This window comes from Apis dorsata, unplaced genomic scaffold (genome assembly GCF_000469605.1).
Source record: "Apis dorsata unplaced genomic scaffold, Apis dorsata 1.3 scaffold_452, whole genome shotgun sequence".
Classification (NCBI taxonomy): domain Eukaryota; kingdom Metazoa; phylum Arthropoda; class Insecta; order Hymenoptera; family Apidae; genus Apis; species Apis dorsata.
Window position 1 is genome coordinate 150,302 of NW_006263697.1, and position 11,656 is coordinate 161,957.

The following is an 11,656-nucleotide window of genomic DNA, read 5'->3' on the forward strand; positions in this document are numbered from 1 at the left end:
TCGCGTCGTTAAGGGAGAAAAATAGCAGCGAGTCGCGCGACTCGTTGCAATCGTGACGATTTCGAATGCCTAGGAGGAACTGCGTTTTCCACGAATCATCGCAACGCGTCATCCCAAGTTTACGAAGCTTTTTGAAAATATGAATGCGCGTTTAGGGAGAGCAGATGTGTGGATCACGTGGGCATTGATTTGTGCAAAAGAGATCCTTTGATGTTTGACAAGCTTCGGTATTTCCTCGTGGACGATCGATAAATTGCGCGGTGCTCGAAATGTATGAACGTGTTGGATGAAATTTATCGAGGTTTCAGCGAAGATCTGTGTTGAAGAGAGAAATTTCTAATGGATCGTTTAATTGGATGGAATACCATTGGTTCTCATGGTTGACGGTTTACAACGAGAACCGATGAAATTGAAGAATTGAAAATTACGATCGACGAGGGTTTATCTTTTTTTTTTTTTTTTGAATATTGGTCGTTTAAAGAGGAAGAATGAGAAGAATAATGTTTAGAATAATCGAAAAATGAGCTTCTATTTGAGCTTCTGAAGGATGTTATTCTGACGATGTTTTTTTCTTTCCTTTTGAAAAACGTTTAAAATTTAATAAAGAAGACTCAAGATAATAATATATTAAATGGAATAAATTTTGTTAAAAAATTATTGAAATGTTTACAAAAGCAGCTAATATAATTTTAACAAAAGTAAAAAAAAAAAAAAAATTATATCGTAATCATATTAGTAAGAATTATTTAAAAGTATTCAATTAACATATAAAAGTAAAAAATGAAGTCGAAAATTCCATGGACCCTCTTTAAAGATATATTACAAATTCCTAATGAAATGAGTTTCATATACTAAAGATCTTGATGTGCGGATAATTTAAGATTCGTCTTCATCTCGTTAAAAGACATAAAGCTACTCCTCAACCCCGGATGAAATCATTGAATCCGTTAAGCACAATGGTCGCCGGTTGTAATTACTGAAATTAAATTTTGTTTAAGTGAATAGTTTGAAATGATTGACTGAGTTACGATGTAGTTACTTAATTATTTCCAATCTTTTAACTTTTTTTTGGAATATAAAATTTATTTATTGTTGATGTTTTCTTTTAAATAATTAAATATATTTAAATAAAAAAGAGAAAAAAACAAATAATAATAAATAATAATAGTTTGAAATTATTCTTCAAATTTTCAAGAAAATATCATTACAAATAAATAAACAAATAAACAAATTATTATATTTATATAATATAATATAAAATAAAAATTGAATTATAAATGATTAAAATTGAAGAATTTTTTTTTAAATTTAACTAATTTCTTTACTTACTATATTTAATTTTTAATTTCAAATGCTTTTTTTTATTTTTAAATCGAAAAACAAATATAATTATATAAGAATGATTTGCATAAATTCTTCCTATAATCATTTTCATAAGTTCAATAAATAATTTAAGTTAAGGTAATTTTGAAATATAAAATCTAATGATTTGTAATAGACAAACACTATTCCAAACTCCTACTGTTGTTTATTTGTCTAATCTGTTTTTAACGTGTCTTACGCAAATCGAATCATCGGAAATTAATTTTAAAATGGTCAGACATCGAATTGGATGACTAACCGGTGAACTTTTATCGGCATCGCGGTGAGTAGCAGATAAATATAGTGACGAGACTTTTGTTTGCTTTTTAACGATAGAACTAAGCCGAAACTCGTCAGCAGCGATCATTGTCCATTCGATAAGAATCAGAATTCCCCACAAATATCGATTTTTTTTTATTAGGTACACATACCATCTGTTTAATATTCTTTGTTTTAATCCAGTAAAGACATTCAATTTTTGTGCCAAAATGATATTTCTGTTTAAACATTATATTATTTTCTTCTTCAATATTAAAAAATTAAATATTCGTAAGATAATATTGTATTAAAGCGAATATTTAAATTAAATGTATAATTATTCCTGAAAGTTTTAATTTCTTCTTTAAAACGAGCATGATGATTCAATTTCGACGTTTAATTTCAGGCAAGTTTGCCATGCAATTCCAGATATTTTTCGTTAATTTGAGAATATATCTCTTTACGTCAAAAGCTTTCGACGTTTCGTTGTTCGAAGTGTATCATATTTTTCACCAAGCATAAAAATCTTGGCAACTGGACAAAGTATGATTTTCCCTTAATTTGCCGTCGATCAAGTTTAAAAATCGCTGTGTCACGGAATAATATTCGAATCCGATCGATTTTTAACCAGCTTAACAAGCTTTTAATAACCGCGAATTCGTGGAATTTATTCTTTCAATTGAAAGCATGCATTCTTCTTTCGATTGCTCTGACTAAATATTTCCATTGTATTTTCCATATCGTTTATAATGTGATCAATTTTAATTTTTAAAAATATTCTTTTTTGAACTTTTAATTTTCTTGCCATTTTCTTTCTTGCTTGACTTTTGTGGTATTTGTTATTAATTTGTACTTAAAATTTGAAAACTTATTATTACAACATTTTTAAAATTAGAAATCTTTTAGAAAAATACGAGTAACAAGTACTGATGTGATAAATATATTTTTATATCTAATTGCAATTATTTTCTTTAACCTTCATATAAAAACAGTATCATAAATTGTGATTTATAAACTTACAGTGATTATGAAATCAATTATGCTAATTTAATGCTCTCAGACCTAATACTTGTCCTCCTTTAAGTATTAATTACAGATAGAATTTTAATAAATAGTATAAGAAAAATATAAGAAGAAAATTTTATAAATAAATGTAATTTCATGCTAAAAATAAAAAAGAGAGGATTTATTAAAATCGATCAATTCTAAAAGAGACTAATTTTATATTTATTTTTGTTTAAAAAAGAAAAAAAATATTTTACTCACGTTATCATTTTGGAGCAGGCTGTAGGAATTATTCGAAGGTCCTGGACTGGGTGACGTGAGCTCCGAAAGTTTGCTAGGAGATAATTTCTCGCTGGTTCCACCTTCTGCACTGTCGCTGCTTCCGCTGCCACTATAATTGTAGTATCGTTAATTGATATCTATTTTCAGCCTTCGACTATATGCTTATACGAGAAATTCAATTTACTCGTAATAACAAGCATATTTCCTTGAATTATAATACAACATAAATTGTATTAACTTAAAATTTGTATAATTATTTTCCATTTTTAAAATGTAATAATTAGTAAAATATAATTCTCAACTGTAATTTTGAAGTTACATAATCGTCTATATTATAGAATACATCTGTATTCTATTATAGTATCATTGCATTTCCATGAAATCTATTTATATGTTAATTCCTATTTTCTATCGAACAAAAAATTACGCACAAAACGCAATAACAGAAGAATGTGAACTACTTTTAATATCAGTAATAGTATCATATATTTAAATTGGAATAAAAAAATTAAAATTATCTGATTATTTTTTAATAATAGAAAAAGTAGTTCTAAATTTCCAAACCAAAATTATTGTATTATATTTGTTAAAAATACCTAAATTACTCTACCAATAAAACTATTGATAAAATCACAATGAAATTCACAAAAATCACCGAAAATAAATTCCTTTTCAAAAAAATATAATTTTCTTCCAATATCAATTCATAAACATCACAAAAAAAAACTTCATCCTTGTACTTCAAACTAACGTACACCCACTACCGCCAAAATGCCTCTACAGCACGGCAACAGGAACAAACAACCAATTCAAAATCACATATTATCAATATTAAAAATCGATCGAGCATCCAAAATTCTCCTCAACCAATTTCAAACTTCCACTAACTCTTCCTACTTTAAAAAATCAACGGAACGAAAAACTTGAGTTGGCAACTCGAATTTTACATAGCGAGCAGCCATAAACACCGTGGCCGTAAAAAAAGAAAAGAAAAGAAACAAAGAAACAAAAAAAAAATGTCGATCACATACGTCGAATATCATCCGTTTTTCATCTTACGCAATCAACTTCGTCCTCTCTTCCTCCTCTCTTTTCTTCCTTCCGTTGAACGAATTTCAATCCCGTCGAACTTGAGGCCGGCGCGAGATCGCGAAAAAAAGTCGGGAGAAGGCAAAGAGGAAGGCTCTTCTAGCTGGCGAGGATCGGCACTACCGGCGAGGCCATAGCCGCGGCAGGTATTATTAAAACCTAACAAGTACAAAGTGACTTGGTCGACCGGTTCGACGGTGCCACCGGCATAGCGCATTTAATTCTTCTACAATGTTCAACGTATATACAGGCGACACTCTTTCCCGATCCCGTTGCTATGGAAACGTTGTCCTTGACCCTACAGGAACAGGGTCATCTTTTTCTCTCCGTTTGCTCGTTTTGCTCCACCGTGCTCCTCTCCCGGTGTCCGTGGACGTGGTCATTGTCGAGAGGTGGAATGGTCATGGGAGAGAGAGAGAGGAAGGAGGGAGAGGAGGTGCTCGCCTCGCCACGGACAGGGAAATGCGGATCACGTATATACTGGGTGATCCTGTTAGATGCAATCGTCTGTTCTGTTACCTTGTTAACGAGAGAATTCGTGCGGGATTACTGGTTTGCTGGTTTTTTGCGGCAACTCGCGAGAGTGATAGCTGTAATTTATACGGGAGGAATTTTCAGAGATGCTTTGGAAAGTAGCGTTTCTCAACCTTTTTTCTTTTGCCACGTGATATGTTCATTAGTGATGAAATCCAAGCTAAAATCATTGTCGTTATACAGATGAATAAAATTGTGGATATTTGAGTTTGGTTTAGAATAGTGAAGTTTTTTCAAGTGATTATTATTATATGTAGCAGTATGTTGAAGATTGAACGTGATTTAATATTCGTGGTTGAGAAACACTGGTTTGAAATATGATTGGTGAGAAATATAGGGAGTAAGTTTTTTTCTTTTGTACGATTTTTCTTACTGCGTTGCTCGAATTTGATGAAAATTTATTACGAGGTTATAAAATGAGTTATCGATTATAAAATGAGATATTTATAGAAAGAGAAATTCGATGTAATATTATGTGGATTTATGATTGATGTGTTAAAATATTTCTTGGAATAATACATGGAAGATGTGTATTTATAAGAAATAGTAATTAATGAAAAATTATTCAAGGATAATATAATTATTGCTAATCTTGAGAGAAAAAAACAAATATACTCGGAATAAGCAGAAAAAAATTACTTGATTATATATTTGTCATTGCAACATTTTTATTCTAAGAACTACTTATTTTCCTAATCAAAATTTTTCCTCTTGTAATTAATCTACATTGAATTTCAATCAATTTAATTATAAACAATATTAATATTTTCCATTTTCTCTTTTTCGTAAGAAACAATTTAAAACGTTAATAAACTCTTTTTATTTTAATTAATGATAAGAAATAGAATTACCTATCAGATATACAAAGTGCGTTATAAATATAATCCATCGGTCTGATTATCTTGTCAGAATTCGAGAAGATTATTTTAAATAAAGATCTTTTGACAAAATGAAATGTAAAATAAAAAATGAAATTTAAACGCAACATCGAGGCCAGATTTATTCTGGCTATTAACCTTCTTTTTTTCTGGTACATCAGCACGTGCTGCAATCAAGAGTGAAATCGGTTTTGTAATTTAGTTGGAATTGATGGCAACACTTTGCAAGAAATTATATAAAGAAATTTATCATATAACGTATTAAATCATACCTTCAAATAAACAAATATTCTTTAAATGAATTTTAAAATAACTAGGAAATCTAAAAACTTACTAATTTCTGATTATTAAAAATTCTTTTATATTAGAATAAATTTAAAGAATTATTAATACATGTATACAAGAAATATTACTAAAATAAATTTTTTTAAAATTTTTTTTATAATATTTAAATCTTTTGCTGATTCATCGATATCTCATAAGAATTTTTTCTCATTAGTTGCACGAGTATATAATTATTTAAAAAAACAGCCGTGTCGATTTTATATTTCTTACAAACATCACCTTAATTCTAATTTTAAACATTTTTTTCTCAAAATCATGTTTCTAAATGCAACTTCATATTTACGTATCAATGATTAAAAAAATGATTACGTAAAATCTCAAAAAGATACCTTTCTATAAAATCATATTCTATATCTAAAATTTTATACAGATATTATAATTTAACACAATTTTTTTGATCGATCTAAAATATTCTAGCTAAAAATTCGATATGAAAAAAAAAAGAATAAAATTTATATAAACTCACAAGTATCGCTGACGAAGTTCACGCGAGCGCATTTCCAAGGGTCGACAACAATGCTCGCAAAGCCAATCCTTAGAGGTAACGTAAAACCGATTGCTAGTGAGGAAAGTGATCAAGCTGCACCCTCTGAACCTAGCCTCGTTAAAAACGGACGTACCCACCTCCCTCGCGTTCATTCTCGTGCATTATCGTCCCCTTAATTCGCACCCTCTTGCGCCCAACGCACGCAACCCCTTCACGTTCACCTCGAGAAATTCTTCGAACACGACCTCTGGCAAATTTTCAACTGCACACCTTTAATTTCTCATTTTTTACCATTTTCTTCTTTAACAATAAATATTTCTGTTTCTTTCCTCCTCTCTTTTAATGATCTTTTACGTCTTGCCTATCTTTTCGCGAGACACGCACGTATCAATTCAGGAGATTAATGGCGTTATTACACGTTTGTACGTCGTATATTTGAATCATCTTGAAGAATCTTGAAATTCCAGAAAAATTATATACAATTTTGTCTTTTGCTCGAAGGAAAATATTTTGATTTTTATACAAATATTATGAGATTTTTACATACACTTTCACTTTTGTTGTTTTATTTTTACAAATAAATATTAATTTATATTATTAGTTTGATTAATCGATACTATTTTTATATTATGTATCTTCAATAATTCACGTAGAGAAATAAATCATTTTTTTTTTAATTGAATTGTTTTTCTTTGATTTTACTTAAGTTTATACAAAAAATTTTAATTTTCAATTATTGTCAATTTAATTCTCAATTATTAAAACGAAATATAATTATATAATATAATGTAATTAACATGTAATGTAATTTATTTATATCATTTCAATTTTTTTCATGATTTCTTCCACTTATCATCGACGATTTTTTTAGATTATCGATCAAACATTCTATACGATTCCTTCTACGATAAATCTCGATACTGCGCAAGATTTTTACGATTATACTACCAATCAAATAAATCTTTACACTGCTTTGTTCATCATGTTTGCATTGCCGCAATGTTCTTTGCTTTGTTGTGATCTCGCAATACTACGATGCGTCGATTTTCTTCAATAAATATTATTCGAATTGCATTTACCATTTCCATTATACTCGACGCGACGAAACTCTATCCCTTGCCATCGTTTCTTGCCTTATTTTCAAACTATAAGAGCCAGGAAACGCTCGAAATACGAGGCATCTCGAATGCCAGTTTTTTCCCCTCGATATAACATTCGTGAAACTTTGATCGATAAGATTTCTTCAACTTTCGTTCAAGCATTTATCTTATCGCTTAAATAAAATTTCAAATTTTTCTTTCACGACAATGATTAAAATTCTCTCTAAGATTTTCTCATTATCGAACACAACCATTTATGTAATCCACGTATTTCTCCCAAGAATCTTCTTTATTACACATGTTCTATCTTTCCTTAAGATCTTTTCTTATTCGTAACTTTTATTTGCGAAGAAAATATATTTTATTCACTGCACTAATTATCTCTACATTTCAACTTTCCTTCATTCATGCCTCCATTCTCCAAATATCTTTTCCCCCCTCATCCAAAAACCTATCTCAATATTCTCTTCTTCCTCACTATACGCACTTTCATCAACAGTTCATCATAACGTTCACACACAACTATTTCCAAAAAGATCTATACTTCGATCTTCGAACCAATTTTCATCCTTCCATCACCAAACATCTTCCAACAACTTTCAACTCGTCTATCTTATCAAAGCTATCCCAATATGCCAATATTTCCTTCTTCCTCCTCCTCGCTATACACAGTTTCATCAATTACAACGAACGACGACGACGACAACGACGAAAACGACGTGTCAACAGCGTTAGCTAACCGCGGAAAGGCAGCTCGCTGTCGCAGATACCGTATCGCCTGATAACACCCCACCCGAGCGTGTCCAAGTTACGCTTGGGACAAGCGAGAGGGCCCGATAAAGCGTTTTATTGCGGTCGACGCAATCAGCCGGGTAATCTGGTGATCGTCGACGCCGATTCGGACGCATGCTGGCGGCGATACACACCCGCGACGCCTCTCTTCTGCCTCCTCGGCGGCGTCAAGGCTGCTGCGACACCTTTTACTCTCGATGGGTTTCCAGTTTCGCGGAACTGGAGGGATTAAAAGAGGCGTAGTGCGTATTCCTTGCTTGCACAACCCGTTCCATTTAGAGAAACGGTGGAAAGAAAAAAAAAAGGAAAGAGATTTCTGCTCGTTACGCGAAGATCTATTGGAGACCATGGAGAGTCATGGTATTTTGGCCATTGGTTAGAAATTGGATCGATTTCTATTCGTTGTCACGAAGTTAACGATAAGTTGGTTTCGTAGGAATTTTGTTTATATGAATAGAAGTTTAGTAGTTGATCATATCATATATATATATAGTTAAATTTCTATTATCTGAAATAGAATGTTTTTATGGTAAGATATAATTATTATGTAAAATTATTATATAAAACTAAAGAGTTTTTTAACTTCAATGATAAAATTTTAGATTTTTAAAGGAATTAGTTTTTCTTTGACTTTGATTAAGTATTTGATTATATATTTTAAGGAAATTCTCTCATATAAATTCTTATTGAATGAAAAAATCTTTTCTATCATTAACACATATATAACCATTATTGTAATGAAATGATGGCATGTATAATCATTCACAGGCAATTTCGTCATTCACAAATATAAAATGACTATATTTACTATACACTTATTGAGAAACATTATCATGTCACTTTTACATTTCTAATTCTTATTAAATATTATATAATCATGCTATTTAAAAAAGCTTAAAAAAAGCCAGTTAATGCTTACATTTTCATTTCATGTTCATTATCATTTAAATAAATGATATACAAATATATGATATTTGTATATATATTTTTTAATTATTTATATTTGAAATAAAGAAAAGACAATAAAACTTGAAAATATCGTTTTAAATTTGATAAAGATACTCATTTCTTTGTTCCGTTTCTCAAGATGGACATTTTTATCGAGAAAAATACATAAAACGTGAAATGGAAATGTTGAAATTCTGACGTGCGATACTGTCGAATGCAAACCGTGCAATTTTCGTCTGTTTTCACTTCCTTAGAAAAGCAAACAGAAGAATGCACGATTTACATCTTAAAAGCGACATGATTGAACATGTGACTCACCTTTCTGTTGGCCCTGTTGAATAACTGGAGGATTCTTCGCCTGATTCAACACTGTTGAAAGAAGTACAATTCATCTTTCTTTCTTCCCATTGCGACCGAACTTCGTCTTGCACTCTTCGTTTCAATTCTTCTACTCTTCGTCTTTCTTCCGAAATTACTTGGCTGCCTAATAGAGAAAACATGCCAATTTGATTTATAATAAAAAATAAAATAGTACCTGTTAACTAAATCAATTTCTTTAATTAATACATACATTAAGAACAAGTGTATTACTAAAGAAAATTTTTCATTTCAATAATATTTATTTTATTATCTTGGATGAAATTAGTTGAATTAATTTTAGCCAAGTATATATATTTTTTTCGTATACAAAATGAATAATAGATAGTAAAAATCTAATTAAATATTTTTATAAGAATAGCTTGTAATTGAACGCTAAAATTTTTTTTGCAAAGAGAAAGATAAAATATTTATAGATAATTAATATCTGAAAACAATTATTATCTAGTTTAATTAATTTTTACATACCCATAGAATTCTTTACAAATAATCACTGTAATTGAATTTTATTATATAATAGTTTATGAAAAATGTCAAACACTTTTACTCTGTTACCTAACATTTATTATATTTACATTAAAGTATGCAATATTTACCTTGTTTTGCTAAGTGAAGCTGTCGATTTCTCTCAATTTCCTTGAGGGATTCGATAGTCTTCCTTCCCAAGCTGCCCTGATTATTTACAATGGGAGAGTCAGTGGTGACCCTGGAGATCCTGTCGAAATCTTCCCTGCTCGGAGATCGTTTCTCATCGCTATTCTCACAAGAATTTTGCGCCAACTTTGTCAGTTCATCGTTAATCGCTCTAACTCGGTTTCGACCCTATCACAATAATAGATAACAGATCAAACAAAAATCAAAGATTATATATTAAATATTAAATTAATTTATATTTGTTTTCTTGAAGTAGATGGTTTAAAATTGAAATTAGTACGTTTACTAACTTCTTCCAACCGTTTCAAATGCGTTAGCTTCTGTCTTTCGAGACTTCTAGCTTCTTTAGTTGCCGTGCTTTTCGCTTCAGATCTCTGCGCTTCCAAGTGGTTCAATCGAGCCTTCCTGGTCTCTATCTTGGCCGTTAATTCGCTCAAGTATCTGGAACAGATATTTGCACCACTAATTCTATGTTAAACTCAAATGTCAATTGCCATCTTGAAGATATATACAATAAAGAAAATTTGTAAATAATTTTATAGAAGAAATATTCTGTTTTCTATTGTAAACTCTTTTTAATCAAGTGAAAAAAGAATTAAAAATAAATTTGAAATAGTAACGAAATAGAACAAGAAATATCACAGATAAAAATAAGATTAGAATATCTAAATATATATATTTCTTAATCAAATGTATTATTTTTTCATAAACATAATATCATTACAAAATATATCAACAATAAATTTTCTTTATAAATTCCTTTCAAAATTTCGTGAATTCAATTCAAAAAACAAAATCAATCTAATCAATTTAATTTAACAAAATTTAAAAATCAATATTATTAATCATATTTTCATACCACGATAATTAAACTAAGTTTTTATAATGAAAAATAATGAAAAATAATGAAAGAACGATTTATTATCAAGAGAATAGGAATAATGGACAACCAACAAAGATTTAAAAGGATTTATCCATATAATCGTACATGAAATAGATTTACCTCTGTAATTCTTCCCTAGTAGCCAGTTTGCTCGCTTCTTCTTCCAAATGATGGAACTCCAAATCCTCAAATGCCTTCCTCTCTGATTCGAGGACATCTTGTTGAGCCATAAGCTTCTCACTGATATCCTGTTGCACGGTTTCGTCCGTGCAATTCGCCAACTCCTCCTCCAAGCGGCTGCAACCCTGCTGAGCCCTTTGCACTCTCTGCTTCGCCTCTGCTTGCAAATTCGCCTGGCTGGTGTTATCCTCGGCCATCTGTCTCTCGAGCTCGTTTATCCGCATCTGTACTTTTATCTTTTCGCCTTCGTCCTGACTCAGTTTCAACGATTCTGACTCGTACTCTGCAGAGAGCAGTGCCTTTTCTAATTCGAGCTGTCACACACAAATTCACGATCGGTTAAAAAAAAATTATTAAGCGTATCGTAAAAGTTCCTTTAACAATCTGTTTTAAATTTCGTTTTAAAAATTTGAATCTGGAAAAAAGAAAAACCTTTTTCATATTATTTTTATCGTTTTTCTTTTTTTTTTTTTTTAGGATT

At 30.4% G+C, this 11,656-nt stretch overlaps 1 protein-coding gene and 1 long non-coding RNA gene across 6 annotated transcripts in view; one reads left to right on the top strand and one right to left on the bottom strand.

Annotated features, from left to right (window-relative positions):
* LOC102671182 (pleckstrin homology-like domain family B member 1) overlaps positions 1 to 11,656 on the bottom strand; it is a 71,548-nt gene that overhangs the window by 8,183 nt on the left and 51,709 nt on the right. For 3 of the 5 annotated variants that reach the window (XM_031512503.1, XM_031512504.1, XM_031512502.1), the window contains 5 exons: positions 11,116 to 11,489; positions 10,403 to 10,574; positions 10,055 to 10,280; positions 9,399 to 9,564; positions 2,887 to 3,016 (listed from right to left, as the gene is read on the bottom strand). In XM_031512503.1, the coding sequence (XP_031368363.1) occupies positions 2,887 to 3,016; positions 9,399 to 9,564; positions 10,055 to 10,280; positions 10,403 to 10,574; positions 11,116 to 11,489 (1,068 nt within the window). Of the gene's footprint in view, positions 1 to 805; positions 977 to 2,886; positions 3,017 to 9,398; positions 9,565 to 10,054; positions 10,281 to 10,402; positions 10,575 to 11,115; positions 11,490 to 11,656 lie in introns of those variants that run through there. The other 2 variants (XM_031512505.1, XM_031512500.1) reach the window with 2 other exon arrangements.
* LOC116186135 lies at positions 7,448 to 9,611 on the top strand. Its single transcript, XR_004151082.1, has 2 exons — positions 7,448 to 8,374; positions 9,335 to 9,611. It is a non-coding gene; the product is annotated as an uncharacterized LOC116186135 (long non-coding RNA).